The sequence below is a fragment of the Aquarana catesbeiana genome, unplaced genomic scaffold, assembly GCF_042186555.1.
Source record: "Aquarana catesbeiana isolate 2022-GZ unplaced genomic scaffold, ASM4218655v1 unanchor224, whole genome shotgun sequence".
Classification (NCBI taxonomy): Eukaryota; Metazoa; Chordata; class Amphibia; order Anura; family Ranidae; genus Aquarana; species Aquarana catesbeiana.
The window spans coordinates 1,272,544-1,293,557 of NW_027362651.1; the positions used below are offsets into that span (position 1 = coordinate 1,272,544).

At 43.6% G+C, this 21,014-nt stretch overlaps 1 protein-coding gene across 1 annotated transcript in view; it reads right to left on the reverse strand.

Moving 5' to 3' along the window:
• Positions 1-21,014, reverse strand: part of LOC141121537 (vomeronasal type-2 receptor 26-like) — a 72,473-nt gene that overhangs the window by 40,238 nt on the left and 11,221 nt on the right. Inside the window, exon 2 of the mRNA XM_073611158.1 lies at positions 253-376. Coding sequence (XP_073467259.1) covers positions 253-376 — 124 coding nt within the window. The remainder of the gene's footprint in view (positions 1-252; positions 377-21,014) is intronic.

Genomic DNA, 21,014 nt, shown 5'->3' on the forward strand with positions numbered 1-21,014 from the left:
ACACCATTTCTTGCGATTTCAGTACAAAAAAAATCCTGCGTGTGTTCAGCTCACAACAGGAATTATGAGCTGACTGCATTTCTGGCAGGATCAACAGGTATACTTGCAGGGTCTTTAGAAGGATAAACATGGTGAAATGTGCACACATTGCAGAGATGTACTTCATATGTCTTATATCCTGACACACACTTTAACCACAGCGGTACCTTCTGTCCAGTCCAACAATAACTTACTAATAAATACAAACTCTACCGGAAATGTTGGAGATCTCTCCTTCTGGACATGGGACGCACTCATGGCAGCATTTATGAATTGAAGAGTCAGACTTTTTTCTGCTTCCAGGTAAACAGAGTTCTGAGCATCGAGCTACCGGAATCTGAAATCAGATATTATTATTATTATTATTATTATTATTCTTTTTCCATCATATCTCATGGGGCTATACAAACTAGGTGCTACAAATACAAATGAGGTTCATGTTTTCCTCTACCCAGGGCCAGGGCAAGGAGTGGGGGGAGGGGTGGCTGCCCTGGGTGAAATGGTTTACTGTAGGGATTGGGACGCCTTCCTTCTGTTACAAGGCTGACAGAAGTAGTGACAGGGACATCACTACTCCTGTCAGTCCAGTGCTGGGTGTGGAGAGGAGGAGAATACCGGGAGGTGGTGTGGGCTGTGTTCTCTCTCCTCCGCCCAACACAGTCCTACAGCACCTGGTGTACATCTACCCTCACAAATTGTTGTAAATAGCACATTTTTTTACATTTAAAGAGACAACAAAAGCATTTGCTCAATAATTAATTAAAGAAAGCACTTCCAGGTCAATGCAAGACCTGACTGACAGATCAGGAGCTGCACAGAGATTCTAACAAGCAAGACATAGGATCCTGTAAATCTGCACATCATGAATGGGGTGGGGGCACATTTTGGCATCTTTGCCCCGGGCGCCGGATGTCCTTGTCCCGGCATTGCCTCTACCATGAGTTCACTGTGAATTCCTCAGGTGTTAGATCCATTCGGGGGTCTGTATTTGGGGTTTTCATTAATTTGGGGTGTTTATTGTTTTCTATTGCGAGTTACCCACTTCAGCCCCGGACCATTTGGCTGGCCAAAGACCAGAGCGTTTTTTGCGATTCTGCACTGCGTCGCTTTAACTGACAATCGCGCGGTCGTGCGACATGGATCCCAAACAAAATTGACGTCCTTTTTTCCCCACAAATAGAGCTTTCTTTTGATGGTATTTGATCACCTCCGCGTTTTTTATTATTTGCGCTGTAAACAAAAAAAGAGCGACAATTTTGAAAAAAACGCAATATTGTTTACTTTTTGCTATAATAAATATCCCCAAAAATATATAAAAAAACATTTTTTTCCTCAGTTTAGGCCGATACGTATTCTTCTACATATTTTTGGTAAAAAAAAAAAAAAATCACAATAAGCGTTTATTGATTGGTTTGCGCAAAAGTTATAGCATCTATAAAATAGGGGATAGTTGTGTGGCATTTTTATTAATAATCTTTTTTTTTACTAGTAATGGCGGCAATCTGCAATTTTTATCGTGACTGCGACATTATGGCGGACAGATCAGACACTTTTGTTGATATTTTGGGACCATTCACATTTATACAGCGATCATTGCGATTAAAAATGCATTGATTACTGTGTAAATGTGACTGCCAGTGAAGGGGTTAACCACTAGGGGGCTCTGCAGGGGTTAAGTGTGTCCTAGGGAGTGATTCTAACTGTGGGGGGGAGGGGCTGTGTGTGACACAACACTGATCACAGGGAGCTGTGATCAGTGTCCTGTCACTAGGAAGAATGGGGAAATGCTTGTTTACATCAGCATTTCCCCGTTCTTCCTCTCCATGAGGCGATCGTGGGAATCCCCACGGACATCGAGTCCGCGGGAACTAGCGGTCACACTCACGAAGCTCGCGTGCCCACAATGCCGCGTCTTAAAGGGCAATGTATAGGTATGTTAATATGCCTGTAAGGGGTTAATAGGACCTTTATTTTAGGCCAATTTTCCGCTTTCATCACTGTCGCACTTTAACGACAATTGCGCAGTCATGCGGCATGTCATGTACCCAGATGGCATTTTTATCATTTTTTTTCCATGCAAATAGAGTTTTCTTTTGGTGATATTTTTTTTTTACTCTTTGTATTAAAAAAGATACATGACAATGACTGTAATCAAATGTGCGCAACATGAGCGTAGAAAACAGTAAGGTCCATCTACAGTGCAATAAAAAACATTTCTATGTCTGTACAAGTAAACTGCATTTCTCAGTATATCAATCCCAATACATGTTATAAAAAACATCAAAGAGGCACAAAAACAGTAATAACCATTTCCCAAATCCTTCAGTGGCATTGTCACACGCTGGTTATAGTAAGGGTGAAGAACACCGAGCATCCCACACTTTATTATACTTAGCTGGGCAGCCCCTGTGCTCAAAAATACATTTTTCATAGGGTAATACTTGATTCACTAACCTGAGCCATTTATGTATAGATGGAGGTATGGGCTGGATCCACTAAAGTGCTACAGATTTACGAGCCATAAACAGTGTTTCCAGTAGCACGGTCCTAACATGTCTTGGCCATTGCTCCTCATCCAGAACCCCCAACAAACATACCAGTGGGGTACATAGAACAGGAATTGATAAGACTGCAGACAATATCTCCGTCACCTGATACCAGTATCTCTCTATAACCGGACAGAGCCACATAACATGTGTGAAATCCACACGTGGACAAGTGAACCTAGTGCAGACGGAGGTAGATACACGGTGCATTGCATGCAGTCTAACAGGGGTCTGGAATGTTTGATGTAGCATATAAAGGTGGATTCATTTGTTGTTGACTGCCGGAGATACAGATAAATGGGCGGTGAATACTTCCTTCCAATCCTCATCAAATAAATCGGGGACAAGTTGTTGCCACTTGGTGCGCACCTCCAGTGGTGCCCCGCTAGTCGTGGCAGAGAGTAAATGGAGATACAGAGTGGAGATAAGTCTCCTAGGGCCCTGAGAACGAAGCACTCCTATTAGTGGGTAGTCAGAGAAGTCAGTGTCATGGGTACCAAATGGAGTATGTAGCTCACGTCTAAATTATACATACCTATAAAAGGTGGATTGGGGCAACTCATATTTCCCTCAAAAGAAGCCAATACATTTCCATCATAGATATTGTCCAAAGAGACCATTCCCCTACACTCCCAGAACCCATAGTCCGCAAATAGCTTTAAATGGGGGAACATTTGATTGTGCCGGGGTGGTAGCGCCTCATTAGTACCTGGAAAATTTGTAATTTTCTTGGCCTCCCTCCACACTGTATGAACCAATGTCAGTATTGGTATATGTCCCTCTCCCAGCGCTGCCAAGGGTGCCTCCAGGGATATCAACAGGTGTTTGATTTTAAGGACATAGTCTGAATATGCCTCAACCACCGCTGGTGTAGCTGATCCCAACCAGTCCCTCAGATGGCGAAGCTGCCCAGCCAAATAATATAAAATTAGGCAATGCCATTCCAGCATCAGCCTTAGGGCACTGTAGAGTGGAGAATTTAAGTTTCTGCCTATGATTAGCCCAAATAAAGGTGATAAGTAACATGTCTAGGGTTTAAAAAAAAATATTTAGGCAGTGATGCAGGCATGTGAGATGTCACATACAGACACTTGGGCAGAAGGATCATCTTCATGAGATTAATCCTGCCTTCCATGGACAGGGAGAGCTTGGCCCATACATTAATTTTACCTTTAATCATGGGAACTAGACGTCCAGATATGCCTTGAAAGCTTCTAATGGAGACAGTGTAATAATGATTTCCAAGTATTTAAACAAGGTCACTACTTTAAGAGGGCATGGTGGATCACTACATAGAAGAGCCTGCGAGGAAAAGGGTATCAGTGCCGACTTCTGCCAGTTAATTTTAAGGCCTGAATATGTGCCACATTTGTCTATGGTGTGCATTGCTATTCCTAATGATGCAGAGGTATCTTGCATATAAAGAATAATGTCATCTGTGTATAATCTTATAATTTTTTACTCTATCACCCATAGTAATACGTTTAAATACAGGAGACTGCTGAAATCTCAGTGCCAGGGACTCAGTAGCAACCGCAAACAACAGCAGAGACAGAGGGCACCCTTGCCTGGTACCTCTATGAAGTTGTATAGACAGAGATAGGAGACCATTGACTAAAAGGTTCGATGTGGGATCTCTATAAAGTGTAGTGACCGATTGTTGGAATTTAGTGCCAAATCCAAAGGAGCGCAATGCAGCCATAAGAAGTGGCCATTCTATTGAGTCAAAGGCTTTTGTGGTGTCCAGCGAAGCCAGCGTACAAGTCTCAGGTAGACATTTTTTAAGTTGTTGAGCTATCAGTTGTGTCCTGCGTATGGTAATGGAGGTAGACTTTCCTGGCATAAAGCCAGTTTGGTCTGGATGAATTATACTAAGAATGACTGCATTGAGGCGTTTGGTCAGGATCTTTGCCAGTATTTTATAGTCAATATTCAATAAAGAAATTGTTCGATATGACGCACAATCAGCCGGATCCTTCTCAGGTTTAGGAATAAGGACTACCATGGCAGAATACATAGATGGTGGCAGTCTCCCCTCCTGAAATGCTGTTCTTTTGGTGATATTTAACCACTTCCTGCCCGGCCTATAGCAAAATTATGGCTGGGCAATGGTTGCGTTATCCTGACTGGGCATCATATGACGTCCAGCAGGATAAGCCGTAATTGCGCGCCCAATGACACACCGCAACTCTGATCATGGTAAAGAGCCTATGACATAGGCTCTTTACCATGTGATCAGCTGTGACCAATCACAGCTGATCCCAGCATGTAACCAGGAAGTGCTGGTAAACGGCTTTCCTCGGTTCGCGCACGATTGGTGGCTCTCCTGTCAGAGGGGGGTGTGTGCTGATAATCAGCACATTGATTATTAGCGCAGCCCCCATTAGAGGTGCCCACCACAACTTTTAATCAGTACCCATCAGCTTCCAGTCAGTGCCCACCTAAGTGCCAGTCAGTGCCCACCAAAGGACCAATCAATGCCATCAAAGTGCCAATCAGAGCCCCTCAGTAACACCTGTCAGTGTTTGGGACAGGCACCGCCCACTGTTAGCAGTGTACGAGTTTGCCGCTCGTCTGGATGCATTGTACCGCTAGCTGTTTACTGTGTGAGTACCCTGTATGATGTTCAAATTGAATAAAGCCTGATTTTAACTTGGAAATACTACACTATATGGGACTTTATTCTCTCCACTTTACCATGTTGCTCTCCTATGGATCTGAGGTTTGATTAATGACAGCACAGCACCTAGGACCCCCCTGCACAGGAGATACCAATAGCGTTTGCTTTTCTATGCTGTAACCTCAGTATAGTGAGGTAAGAGGCCATTACCCACCTTTAGAGGATTGCTGCATGGTGATAATTCTATTATACACCTCACAGTCACCACTCTTCTGAAGCTACTTAAACCCAGCTGTCATTTGCACATCGTGATTGCCTTATAACACTAAGTGCCGGTTCACACTACCGCGACTTGGGATCCGACTTGTCAGACCTCGAGTCGCCCCAAGTCGCTTGACATCTGAAAGTCCATGTAAGTGAATGAGAGCCGTCTATATGTACGCTACTGAAGTCGCTCCAACTTCAGAAAAGGTCCCTGTACTACTTCAAGGCGACTTGTAGGCGACTTGTACCCATTGATTTCAATGTAAGTCGCCTACAAGTCGGATCGTGATCTATACTGAAGCGACTTCACAGGAAGAGAAGATGTTTTTTTCAAGCAAACCCCTCCCTCCCCCAGAGCGGATTGTAGTTTGATTGGCCACTGGAAAGTCGCCTGTCCTGGAGGCGACTTGAAGTCGCCTTGTAAGTCGCCCCAAGTCGCTCCAAGTCGCGCTGTGGTGTCGCCCTCAGGTTGTGTCCAGGTCGCCTCACAAAGTCGCGGCCAGAGTCGTGTTGCCCCTGTGTGAACCGAGCCTAAGGAAGCATTGAAGTTGCCTTTTGCTGCACAAAGTCACTTTTATTTGAACTTTATTATTTGAATTTGTAGCACCCCCTGTGGACAGTTGGACACTCATTGCATGATGCACTATTATATAGATCACTTTGTCTATTCATTATAACATTGTATGTCTTTTAAATTATCTGTTTTTGGCTTTCCGATATTTAAGTTTTTAGTCACATCTTTGTATCATGTTTGATTATATTGTATTTTTTCCATTTTGTATTCACAGCATTTCATATTGATTTTAGTGTTTTAGAGGTTATCACTAGCATATTTAATTTATTTGTTATTTCTACATATATTATTGACTTATTTATTTCAACACACATCATATTGCTCCACTTGATTGTGTCACACAGCACCACACATATTCTTTTGGGTTAGGGTCCTATTATATATATATATATATATACACTTCCTGTTTATTGTTTCCTGTTGGCACCCATCACCAGGACGTCTACATAGTGTCACATTACTCGTCGGGGAATTCTCACCCCAAATTATAATGCAGACAGGAGCCCACACCCAGTACACCCAGCTATTTTAATTTTACCTCAGGATTAGCGCAGCACCAACTCCCACTATTTCGAGTTGCTACAACACCTGTCAGTGCCCTTTACAGATGCCAATCAGTGCCCATCAGTAATCACTGTCATTATTGCTGCCTATCAGTGCCATCTATTAGTGCTCATCAGTGCCGTCTGTCAGTGCCCATCAGTGCCACCTATCAGTGCCCATCAATACTGCATATCAGTGCTATCTATTAGTGCCCATCAGTGCCATCTGTCAGTGCCCATAAGTGCCGCCTGTCAGTGCCCATTAATACTGCATATCAGTGCCGCCTATCGGTGCCCATCAGTGCTGCATATCAGTGTCGCCTACCAGTGCGCATCAATGCTACATATTAGTGCCTTCTCATCAGTGCCCATCAGTGCAGGAGAAAACATAATTTTATAACACAAACAAAGACTTTTTTTTTTAAATCTGTATTTTTTTAGTTTTTTTAGGAAAAAAAAAACACCGGAGGTGATCAAATACCACCAAAAGAAAGCTCTATTTGTGGGAAGAAAATGATAAAAGTTTAATATGAGTACAGTGTTGTATGACTGAGCAATTGTCATTCAAAGTGTGACAGCTCTGAAAGCTGAAAATTGTCCTGGGCAGGAAGGGGCGAAAGTATATTGAAGTGGTTAATAAAAAAAATGCATTTTTCTTTGTTTCTCTTATAAAATATTGCAAAAAAGAATCCTTCTTCTGAAATGTAGACCAAAATGTATTCTGCTCCATTTCTTTGGTAAAAATAACCCAAATCAGTGTATATTATTTAGAAAAGTTATTGAGTCCACAAACTATGGTCTATATATCTGAAAATTGATCAATCCTGATCTCATTTCTCAAGGACAGTACAGATACCCCCAAATGATCCCAACACACATTAATGGCTAGTTTACACTTACTTCAAAACATGGCTTCGGACACACTTTATTAAACCTCTCTGAACGCCAGTCAAAGCTCCTGTCACTAAATAAAATGGTTAGCTTACAGTCCTGTTTACACCTTGCTTTTGCTTTGCTTTGCTTTGCTTCAAAAATTATACTCCATGTAGCTTTAGTGGTGCTTCAAAGCGTCTTAACCACTTGCTTACTGGGCAATTAAACCCCCCTCCTGTCCAGACCTATTTTCAGCTTTCAGCGCTGATGCACTTTGAATGACAATTGCGCGGTCATACAACACTGTACCCAAATTTTTATATTTTTTTTCCCACAAATAGAGCTTTCTTTTGGTGGTATTTGATCACCTCTGCGGTTTTTATTTTTTGTTAAAAAAAATTAAAAAGACCACATTTTTAAAAAATGTTTTTTTTTTTTTTTATATCTTGTGATACAATTTTGCAAACAGGTAATTTTTCTCCTTCATTGATGCACGCTGATGAGGCAGCACTGATGGGCACCGATAGGTGGCAGTGATGGGCACTGATGGGTGGCAGTGATGGGTGGCAATAATGGGCACTGATTGGCACTGGTTGGTTACACTGATAGGCAGCACTGCTAGGTGGCACTGATTGGCACCACTAGTGGGCATTGATAGGTGGCACTCATGGGCATTGATAGGTGGCACTGGTGTGCACTGTGGGCACTGACATGTCGCAATGGCAGGTGATACTGGCAGGGGATACTGGTGGCACAGATGAGGCAGAATTGCTTCTTCCTCTTCGGGAACGATGTCCCTTGTACATAAGCCGGTGATCAGCTTTTTTTTCTCCTCGTGCTGTCAGCGTTTGGAGAAAAAAAAAAAGATTACGGAGCTTTTGTTTACATCATGTGATCAGCTGTCATTGGCTGACAGCTGATCACGTGGTAAGAGGTCGGGATCAGATCTGTGATCACCCGAGTCTCAGTGACAGCCTTCCAGAAATTCAGGTCCGTGCTGTGGCTGTCATTCGGCTATAGCGTGGACACCAAGAGGTTGAAAGCCTCCATAGAAGTCTATGGCAAAGCTTGCTTGAACCCCCACTGAAGCCTCACCAAAGCCTTACTGAAGCCCGACCAAAGCCCCACCAAAGGCTCATCGAAGCCCCATCAAAGCTCTACCAAAGCCTGATCAAAGCCCCACCAAAGGCTCATCGAAGCACCAAGCAAAAGCAAGGTGTAAATAGGACTGTAAGCTAACCATTTTATTTAGTGACAGGAGCTTTGACTGGCATTCAGAGAGCTTTAACAAAGTGTGTCCTAAGCCATGTTTTGAAGCAAGTGTAAAGTAGCCCTAATAACCTTCCTCACATTAATCATTGCCGATCCCAACCACCAAATCTGCCTGTTCAGGTCCTATCAATTTTAAATGTTGACAGCTGGTCACCTGTTACTTTAGATAGATGTTTCTCATTTTAGTTTATTAAAGAGATTGGCTTATATGAAGCAACCTATAGGAGATCTAAGAACTTTTAAAGTGGCCTCATTTCCCATCAGTGAATACCTACCCACTAGAAAATCATGCAAATAAAAAGAAAACAAAGAGTGCTTCACTTCTAGGAGAGCCCGGAACAGCAGCATGTAATGCATAGGTGCAGGGCATGCATGACTTTGGGAGCAGTAGGGTTAACTAAGCTAGTAGGTGGGGTTGGAGTTAGCCGAGGGGGAGGTATTAAGGGATGCCTTAAATTTGTAATCCCGCCCTGGGGGAGTAACAGTAGAGTGGAGGAAAGTTCCCGCCCACCCTCCCTTTGAACGATGTAGGGATTGTTCGTTTGTGGGTTTGTGTTTTATTCTTTTTACAGGTTGCGGACGAGGAAAGGTCATGGCAGAGTGGGCGTTGGTCTGTGCAAAAGAAGGAAGATGGCAAAAGTAATGCCCCGTACACATGGTCGGATTTTCCGATGGACAATGTCCGATCGGAGCGTGTTGTCGGAAATTCCGACCGTGTGTGGGCGCCATCGGACATTTTCCATCGGATTTTCCGACACACAAAGTTGGACAGCAGGAGATAAAATTTTCCGACAACAAAATCCGATCGCGTCAATTCCGACCGTGTGTGGCCTGTTCCGACGCACAAAGTGCCACGCATGCTCAGAAGAAATTCCGACATGGGACGGCTCGTTCTGGTAAACTTAGCGTTCGCAATGGATACAGCACTTTCGTCACGCTGCAATGTTAAAAATGGTTTAATACAGCGCACTCTCTTCTTCTTTATAATGTGTCACAAACTTTTATTTGTGATTTTTTAGTGGGATTCCCTGAATATATTGTTATTAGTTGTCACATCTGACAGTTTTATATTTTTTAATTTTTTTTTATTTTGGATTTTAAGCCTTTTTTTTTCTTTAATGTTTAGATTTTTTCCAAGGCTGATCTTTGTTCAATGTTATTTTTATTTTTACTGCAGAATATTTTTGGGTGTGTTTTGTGTGTCAAGTTACCCCAACACCATTGATATCTTTTATTATTTAATCTCCAGGAGATTGTTTGTTGTTGGTGTCCCTTGTTCATTTCACATTGTATATTTGAAATGTACCTGAATCTTCACAAACAAACTGTCCTTTTTGAAGTAAAACACATAGGAGAGTATAATTCAAAACAAAAATCCTTTATTAAGGGCTCAGAACCAAACAAAGAGGAAGGCAACACTGGATCAACAGGAGAAATGAGCGAAGCCTGGGACCCCCACGGCAGACATCAATTCTTCAACATCAAAATTGGTGGCCTGAGGAGTCCATATGTAAGGGAGTGCAGTCTGGTCCGGGATTCGCAGAGATCTGGAAAGCAGCAGATGACATCTGTGTCCCCAGGCTGTGGTACCACAAGAGGCTGCATCTTTTGGCCGACCAGACTGGATCCAGGGCAATCACTGTCTGGTCTTCCTTCCACGCTTCCTTCCCGGCTGTGGCTGTGCAGTTGGAGATGTGGCAGGAGGAGGAGTAGGACCTGGAGGAGGAGGAGGACTGGGGGGACCTGGAGGAGAGGGAGGAGGAGGAGGAGGACCTGCAGGAGGAGGAGGAGGACCATCCCAAAGATGTGTGTGAGGTGTAATTTGGCCCCTCATACCTTTCTCCAGAGCCTCCGATATGAGGGCCTCACACATGGCTTTTTGGCCCTCCTCCATCCTCTGCATTTTATAGGCTATGATGGCAGCAATGTTCTCCTGCATGGTGTGGGGTACTCCCAGGACCTCTGTAGCCCTCCAAAAGAATGCTATAGCAGCCTCCTCTAGGGTACTCCTCCTACTGCCACTTTCTCTTTCCAGGGGGGGTGGAGGGACCTTGATATCAGCCAGCCGGCTCGGCCCGGCCACCTCCTGGCTGAGACTTCCCTGTGTATGAAAAAGGGACATGGTTTTAGTTTTTGCATCATCAATCACAATCCTAAATTAGTACTCCCAACTAACATCTAGTTAACATCATTGATTGGACAAGCAGAAATATTTAGAGGAATGCTATACCTGGCTCAATCTGGGATCCTCCACATGTGGCATGGAAGGCCCAGGTTGGGCGTCAGAAGCCTCAGCCGGGGGGGAAGGAAGCGTGGAAGGAAGACTGGAGAGTGATGACCTGGGTTCAGTCTGGCCTGCCAGAAAATGCAGTCTGTCGTAGTACAACATCCTGGGGACATAGATGTCATCTGCTGCTCCGGATCTCTGTGAATCCAGGACTTTCTTGCGCTCCCTTAGATATGTGCTCCTCAGGCCACCAATGAAGATCTTTAAATAGGTGATGTCTGCCGTGGGGGTCACCTGCTTCACAATTTCACACAATTGCTCCAGTGCTGCCTTCCTCTTTGCTTGGTTCTTGAAATGGGGGTGGGTAATCTCCCACAGACAGGGCAGCTCACTTAGCATCTCTATGAATACTGACATGAAGTCATTGTCTTTCATTAAGATATCCATGTTCACTGCAAGACACAACACAAGACAAAGCCTAATGTCAAACAAAACTCTCCTAATCTTGTTACAATATAAGTCTCAATCTAGAAGCAGTATAGGCACAAGTTTGTCTCTTACCTTCGTTCTTACGATCGGCGCGTCCAATGCTCCTTCCTCCGCTCACAGATCGTACGTAATACGCACGCGTGTTACGCTTTATACACACTGCGCATGCGTGTAACTCCGCCCGCCCCTGACGTTCTTTCTAGTGTATTCCCCGCCCGTTTTCGTTCGGCGCAGTGGGTGAAGAGCACATGGCGGAGTTACAACAGGTGCCTGCTAATTCTAGCAACGAGGAGGAGGAGGAGGAGGAAGAAAGCCCAGATCCAGGCACGTCCCGATCCAGAAGGAGACGTTTTAAGGCCACAAATATGTCGTTTGGGGAGATGTTGGAGATGGTCGACATCATGAGGAAGTCCGACTATGACAGAAAATATGGGCCTTACCCCAACCCGAACATCCGAAAGGCCAAGATCATGGCGAAAGTGGTCAGGATTCTTGAGAGGAATTTCGGGGTACGAAGATCTAAAGATCAGCTCAGGAAGCGGTGGTCGGACCTGAAATTGAGAGAGCCAGAGCAGTACCGAAAGATCCGGAGAGTGCTGCAAAAAAGTAAGTAGTTGTGCTGTGTTCCTATTCTTTCTGTCTTTATTACGTTCGTTCTGCTCCATATGCTTTTATTAATTGTAACGTTTAAAAAGGTCAACTTTAATGTTCATGGGCCCATTATTCGTTCGTATCAAACATTTTTCTTTCGGCCTCTAGAACACCATTGTTTAGGCCATATGCATTTTCACACATTTTTGGGGGCCTACTTGGACGCCAAATATTTGTTTGTGTAGATGGGTTTGTTACTAGAATGAAATGCCAACTAGATTGTGTGTAAGGAGAGGACACTGAGCAGCTGTTTTCACATCTGGAAGCTGGAGCACTAGTGTGGGACACAAGAACACCATTTTTATTAGGGGGGGCCACACAGGTGCTCCAGTGTATACTATAGGGGGGGCTACATCTGTGAAGCTTGTACTAAACAGGTAAAGTATTGCAGCTTGACAAAGGCCAATAAAAAAAATACATCTTGGAACTCTGCTAAAATAGACAATTGTACCCCACTTCCAAGCAATGTTTCCTATTTCTAGTTCTGCCATCAAATATCTGTGTGCTAATTATACCATTTTTGTTTTACATAGGGGAGAAAAGACTCGGAGGACACCCCTCATCCCAGGAGACCAGAGACCCCCCCCTCTGGAAGAAGGGGAAATACCAACCCAAGAAGCTGAGCAGGAGGAAGATGAAGACGTGGTGGAGATTGGCACCACAACAGGTGAGTGTCTGCGACCACAGACTCAGGTAAAAGAGATGGATGTTGGCAGATTTTTGAGACCTTTTTTTTTGTTCTTTATCTCTTTTTAGGTGATCGTGATGTGAGGGAGAGAGAACGTTTCACATCTGAAAGTGCCCAGATACTGATCGGGGAGATCATGGGGTGTAATCTCCAATTGCAAAACATCCAGCAACAAATCAGTGATGTTATTAAAAAAAATAATAACATCATTGATGTTTTGGGGCGAATTTAAAACCCACAAAATCACCTGTTTTATCGTACGAAAATTTTTTCTATGTTTAGAAAAACCAAATTTGGAGGATGCACACAGTGTGCCAACATATGCTATCTGCCATCACGGGAGATCAATGGACGCGTTTTGGGGGTGCAACCCCTTCCTCAATTATAAAGTAGCGTTGAGGAAGGGCTTGCTCCCCCAAAACACGTCCCTTGATCACCCCTGATGGCAGATAGCACATGTTGACATTCGTAAATTGGTGTGCATCTTCCAAATTTGGCTTTTCCAGGGGTGATTTCCCCCCATCTGAACGCTATATCAAACCCAGTTCCTAAATACTGATGTCTGATATAGCCTTCAGGTTTTACCTAATGTGAACTTTGTAAGTTCAAGTTTTTTGGCTTTCTTGTTGGTTTTATACAGGCCTGTTTTATCTGAAATGGATATTTCGATTTTTGATAATGCTACTGCAAACATTGTTATACAACAAACATGTTGGTTTGTTTTAAAAACCTTTGGTAAATGCACATGTGATTGTGCAGGTATAAAAAAGTGCATTACTCAAGAATGTGTGGATTATTGTCACAACACTACAACACTTTTGGGGTGATGTAATTGCTGTTTTATGCAAAAATGGGGGTTATTTCCTAAGGGCAAATACACTTTGCACTACAAGTGCAGGTTCAGTGCAGTTGCAAGTGCACTTGTAGTGAAATGTGTTTTTGCATTTAGGAAGTACCAGCCAACACTGTTTTTTATAAGGTTACCCAATCACAACATTTTCTGCACTCAACACATTTCTGTCAGGGTCAGCTAAAACAAACACAAGCAGTAAATGTCCACAAAGCGCATGACGTTTTTTCAGAATTTCCCTGGTCATTGACTACACACATAATATGTTGAGGAGAAAGTCAACCTTTGACAAGGCCAAACTGCCTTATTACTAAATTTTGTAATGGTTATGTTTTTTAAAGCATCTATGGGACTTATCATGTTCATCTAACCACATTTCACTATCATATTTAGCCTTCAGCCATCTAGAATGATTATGGTCAGTCACAGACTGCTTGAATTTAATATTAGCTAACTTTCTTACTAGCTGCCAAATATGGATATTAATAAATGTGTAGTTAATTCTACCTCTCACTACATCATTTTCCAAATTCCAATAGAGAATTGTATTGGTTCTATGTTGGAAATTGTTGATTTTGTGATGATCATAGTCTAATCACCAGGACTGTAATTGTGTTTTAAAACCATCATCGTCTTATAGACAGGAAATCTCCAGATTGGTTTACTCATTGCAGTTAGTTGTTCTTGTAAAAATAGTAACACTGGAGAGAGATATAACCATGAGCAAAATGATCGCCTTGATAATATACAGCAAAAAGATTCCAGCAACCAGAATCATATGATGCCTGGACAATGATTTATGAACTACGAAATGGTGGGTATAATCCCTTTCCAATGGCTTCATATGTCTCCAGGTATTGATAAGTACTGCAGAGGACATAAAACACAAAGCTGATTGTCCCTAGGGATAAATTTAAGGAGAACTCCCGTGAGTAATTTCCAATTCTCTATGGGTTTACTCATTGCATTGAAATATTCTCCTACCACAATTTTCACCTCTAGAGGATAAGAATGAATTTGTTTTATTAGCGTTCAAAAAAAATCACTATCATTCACATTTTGGCCATACTGTACATACGATAAATAGTAATGGAATTAGTATGTGTTTGAGGAGTAGCAGTTGCCTACCTCCTCTTCATAGAATCACGTTCCTTCAAAACCACTTGGAAACCAATATGTTTATGAAGCTAGATAATTGTATGGTCTTTACAGCCTTTAGCAGCCTCCCCCCCCCACCAGACCAAACGACTCTTCTTGACCTAAAAGGATCTCTTGTAATAAAACAATATCTGCATGTAAATTTTTGAGATAGTGAAGAATTTTGGAATGTTTATTTAGTGATCAAAAACCCCTGAAATTACAAGACATAATATTCTTGCAGGGTTAAACAGAATTAAAGCGCTACCCAATGGGGGCATGACTTGCCTGCACTGCGGATGGCTGCTTGAATCCACAGCTCTGCACAAGACCCGGCTTTTAACAGCTTTACAAAGCAGTGTTCAGAGTCCAGGGACAGCGCTACCAATAGGCAAGGTAGGCGCACATCAGACGGGGCACCACCACCTGTAAACAGTGCGGTGCAACCCACACCAAGTGCAGGATCAGTAAAATCTGGTTGTCTAACACAGCGATGTCCCGCACAGCTAAAGTAGTAAACGGGAATGAATACTGGACAGCCAAACTCATAGATTAGCCTTGTTTTTAAGAAGATGCACATCAATTACAGGGTAACAGCAGACAGGAATAGAGCTGACGTTTCGCACTAACGTTAGTGCTTACTCATAGCTGAAGTACCTGACATTTCAGTGACAGCCAGAGATCTGTGGGAGAGCAAGTCTACTCCCTTACTCCTCCCATATTATAGAGCGGGAGGACTTAGAGCTGGCCCTATTATTAACTCTTCACTGGTGTAATGACAGAGGTGGGAATGTCCTCCTCAGCACACTCAGTTATGTCTGGTTGTACAGGACATTGTCTACAGGAAGTTCGGTCATTGAACTGTTTTATGATAGAACTCCCTCACTATCGCTACAACCACCCTCCGCGCCTTCTCCTATTAGACCACCAGGTGGCAGCGCGGTGTGGAAGTAGACAGAGGTGAGCCCCTCACAAGTTGCTAGTCCTCTGATGCCTCCCCGGCTGTGCTAGGTGTTCCCAGTGGCAGTGGTCTGTGTTGACAGAGACAGACTGAAGGACAAGGCGGAGAATGAGGACACAAGGCTGGACCAGGCTGCTTAGGAATGGGACAAGGTGAACCTCCCCGTCCCTGTACAGTACATGACAGCCAGGGACATTTCTTCCATTCATTTCCAGCACCATTGTGGGGTGACCATGGCTGACAATATCATAACAGCCCGGGCATGCTGGGATCTGTAGTCCTGGGAGCTCTTCTCTTCACACTGTGTACTGCTGTAACCTATCCACATTGATATGTGTTCTTTTTTGTGTGTTAACATGTGCTGCGTGATGTCAGGTCGCCACCCCACCGTATATGTGGGCAGAGCAAAGGGGGTGGAGTCAGGGGCAGGGAAAAGGGGAGCAGCAAAATAAAGATTTGCCTGGGGTTTCAAAAATCCTTGCACCAGCACTTATGGGGTCCCAATCATCCAGGATCTTTCCCTGTGATCCAGACATCTCCCAGGCATGATGCTCAAGAGGAGAAAGTAACTGAAAATCCCTCAGAAGATGACAAACTTATTTCCTTCAGCTGGACTGAGCAGCAGCCAAGATGGTGCTGACAACTCGCACAGACCTGCTGCCAGGCTCACTCATAGGGTTGTTACCTGTCTGGGATTCACCCTGACAGACCAGGTTTTGAATCATGCATCCAGGTGAGTGCATGTAATCAGTCCAGTAGTCTGCGTGACAGCAGTCAGCAGGCAGGCAGCAGATGAGCTGGCACGATGCTTGGCTGATGACAGAATGGGATGATCAGCAGGAAGCAGGCACCAGATGGAGGCTTGCTGGACTGGAAGTTGTAGCAGGCTTGATGAGCAAGATGCAGGGTCAGACAGACCGGGTGGAAGCAATTGGACAGATCAGGCATAGATAGCAGACAGCAGGGAAGTCAGATCACAAGCTGAGTCAGTGTTGGGAGAATAATCAAGCAGAATTAGTAGGCAGAAGCAGAATCCAAAAACAAGCCTGGGTCGCCTTTTTTTGTGAAATGGTAGGGGTACATTTGTACTCCATTACCAATTTACACAGGGGGGGCCAGGATCTGGGGGTCCCCTTGTTAAAGGGGGCTTCCAGATTCCGATAAGCCCCCGCCCACAGACCCCCACAACCACCAGGCAAGGGTTGTGGGGATGAGGCCCTTCTCCCCATCAACATGGGGACAAGGTGCTTTGGGGGGCTACCTCAAAGCACCCTCCCAATGTTGAGGGCATGTGGCCTGGTACGGTTCATGAGGGGGGGTGCTCTCTCGTCCCCCCCTCTTTTCCTGTGGCCTGCCAGGTTGCGTGCTCGGATAAGGTTCTGGTATGGATTTTTGGGGGGATCCTACGCCATTTTTTTTATTTTGGTGCAGGGTTCCCCTTAATATCCATACCAGACCTGAAGGGCCCCCCCAGGTATGAAATTTAAAGGAATATTACACTTTTATTGTTTCACTTTAAGCATTATTAAAATCACTGCTCCCGAAAAAACAGCCGTTTTTAAAACTTCTTTTTGCATTGATACATGTCCCCTGGGGCAGGACTCGGGTCCCCAAACACTTTTTATGACAATAACTTGCATATAAGCCTTTAAAATTAGCACTTTTGATTATTCATGTTCGTGTCCCATAGACTTTAATGGTGTTCGCGTGTTGGAACAAATTTTTTGCCTGTTCGCAAGTTCTGCTGTGAACTGACAGGCCGCTGTCATGCAAAAGTTTCCAGACCCGCCAAAGTGATGTGAAGACAGCAGCGTCTACAGGCTCCTAGGACCAAGACAGCAGACATGGAAAAGTAAAGGCGTATACAACTCCTTTTACAGGCCCTGCCTCCTTTATTAAGTATGTCTGATAGTGAAGCAAGATTTTCTTTTATACTGAAGACAACAAGCCACCTGCCATATTGGTGAGACACAAAGACATCAGTCACTGGTCAGAATCTCCCACCAACTGCCATATCGAATGATGTCACTGGATACAATGTGTTACCAACTGTCACACCTAATAATATCTCACAACTGTCACACCTAATAATATCTCGCAACTGCCACACCTAATAATATCCCCCAACTGTCACACCTAATGATATGCCACAACTGTCACACTTAATAATAACCCACAACTCTCACAACTAATAATATGCCACAACTAGGGATGGGCAAACAGTTCGACCTAAGCAAGAGTTCGGGCCAAATTTTGGCTATTCAGATGTTTTCTGAACAATTGAATTATATGGTCGTTCGGCCCGCCATTGCATTGTGCCCGCATTGTACATTGTGGTCATTCGGCCCACCGAATGACCACAATGCACTGCACCGCCACACTGCATTGAAAGCCCTAATTGGCCTAATCAGGGCACAGAGCACTGTCAGAGCCATGATTGGATGCTGTCATGAGGATTGTATCCAATCATGGCTCATTGCTCTTAATCCCACTCCACACTATAAAAGTATTCTTTCCATAGTGGTCTTTTGTGATATTGGTGTGGAAAGAGATAGAACAGTGCTCTGTTCAGTGCTATTAGACAGTTAGTGTGCTATAGTGTTCTATTCTGATTCTATTGTCAGTGAAGAATATCAGTTTAGTGTGAATCTAGGGATAGTTCAGTGTGAGTGTAGTACGATCATTCATCTTTACATTAGTGTGAATGTAGAGAGGGTTCAGTCAGTGTGACTGTAGTGTCCATTTAACACAGTATATTTTATTGCGGTACTTCAAGTTTAACGCCATATACAGTGGGGACAGAAAGTATTCAGACCCCCTTAAATTTTTCACTCTTTGTTATATTGCAGCCATTTGCTAAAAATCATTTAAGTTCATTTTTTCCCTCATTAATGTACACACAGCACCCCATATTGATAGAAAAACACAGAATTGTTGACATTTTTGCAGATTTATTAAAAAAGAAAAACTGAAATATCACATGGTCCTAAGTATTCAGAACCTTTGCTGTGACACTCATATATTTAACTCAGGTGCTGTCCATTTCTTCTGATCATCCTTGAGATGGTTCTACACCTTCATTTGAGTCCAGCTGTGTTTTATTATACTGATTGGACTTGATTAGGAAAGCCACACACCTGTCTATATAAGACCTTACAGCTCACAGTGCATGTCAGAGCAAATGAGAATCATGAGGTCAAAGGAACTGCCTGAAGAGCCCAGAGACAGAATTGTGACAAGGCACAGATCTGGCCAAGGTTATAAAAAAAATTCTACTGCACTTAAGGTTCCTAAGAGCAGAGTGGCCTCCATAATCCTTAAATGGAAGACATTTGGGATGACCAGAACCCTTCCTAGAGCTGGCCGTCTGGCTAAACTGAGCTATCGGGGGAGAAGAGCCTTGGTGAGAGAGGTAAAGAAGAACCCAAAGATCACTGTGGCTGAGCTCCAGAGATGCAGTCGGGAGATGGGAGAAAGTTGTAGAAAGTCAACCATCACTGCAGCCCTCCACCAGTCGGGGCTTTATGGCAGAGTGGCCCGACGGAAGCCTCTCCTCAGTGCAAGACACATGAAAGCCTGCATGGAGTTTGCTAAAAAACACCTGAAGGACTCCAAGATGGTGAGAAATAAGATTCTCTGGTCTGATGAGACCAAGATATTTTGGCCTTAATTCTAAGCAGTATATGTGGAGAAAACCAGACACTGCTCATCACCTGTCCAATACAGTCCCAACAATGAAGCATGGTGGTGGCAGCATCATGCTGTGGGGGTGTTTTTCAGCTGCAGGGACCTGACGACTGACGACTGGTTGCAATCGAGGGAAAGATGAATGCGGCCAAGTACAGGGATATCCTGGATGAAAACCTTCTCCAGAGTGCTCAGGACCTCAGACTGGGCCGAAGGTTTACCTTCCAATAAGACAATGACTCTAAGCACACAGCTAAAATAATGAAGGAGTGGCTTCACAACAACTCCGTCCCAGCCAGAGCCCTGACTTAAACCCAATTGAGCATCTCTGGATAGACCTAAAAATGGCTGTCCACCAACGTTTACCATCCAACCTGAGAGAACTGGAGAGGATCTGCAAGGAGGAATGGCAGAGGATCACCAAATCCAGTTGTGAACAACTTGTTGCATCTTTCCCAAAAAGACTCATGGCTGTATTAGATCAACAGGGGCTTCTACTAAATACTGAGCAAAGGGTCTGAATACTTAGGACCATGTGATATTTTGGTTTTTCTTTTTTAATAAATCTGCAAAAATGTCAACAATTCTGTGTTTTTCTGTCAATATGGGGTGCTGTGTGTACGTTAATGAGGAAAAAAATGAACTTAAATGATTTTAGCAAATGGCTGCCATATAACAAAGAGTGAAAAATTTAAGGGGGTCTGAATACTTTCCGTCCCCACTGTAGTTCTATGTGTTACTGCAAGTTTAACGCCATATATTTCATTGTGTTACTGCAAGTTTAACGCCATATAGTTCTGTCCGTTACTGCAAGTTTAGCACCATCTATTTCATTGCATTACTGCAAATTTAATGCTGTATAATTCATTGCGTTACTGCAAGTTTAACGCCATAAAGTTCTGTGCGTTACTGAAAGTTTAATGATGTATATTTCATTGCGTTACTGCGAATTTAGCACCATTGTGTTACTGCAAGTTTAAAGCTGTATAGTTCTGTCCATTACTACAAGTTTAGCGCTGTATATTTCATTGCGTTACTGCAAATTTAACGCTGTATAATTAATTGCCTTACTGCAAGTTTAACACCATATAGTTCTGTGCGTTACTGCAAGCTTAACGCCGTTTATTTCAATGCATTACTGCAAGTTTAATTCCATATGGTTCTGCGCGTTACTCCAAGTTTAACGCCATATATTTCAGTTGGATGCAACGGGCTTTGTTAAAATATCCAGCAGCCTTATTAACCAGGAGGGCAGGAGAGCAGGATATTCCACAGGGATGGAAGAGCAGAGGGATGGATGAGTGGAGGGATGGGTGGAAAGGTGAGTCAGAGGTTGAATTACAGTGCAGCAGTGTTTATCAGATCTGGGAAGATCCTCCTGGGTTTGCAGAAAACATTAAAGTGGCTGCAATGCACTTGTTACTAAAAACATTTATTCATTTATTGCACATTAGTTAACACTTACACTCACATAATCGCAGTTCTCCTTGAGCTTGGAACAGAGGAGAGCTGAGTGCAGCACAGCCAGTAAAATGACAGGCCGCTGTCATGCAAAATATTCCTGACCCACCAAAGTGATGTGAAGACAGCGGCG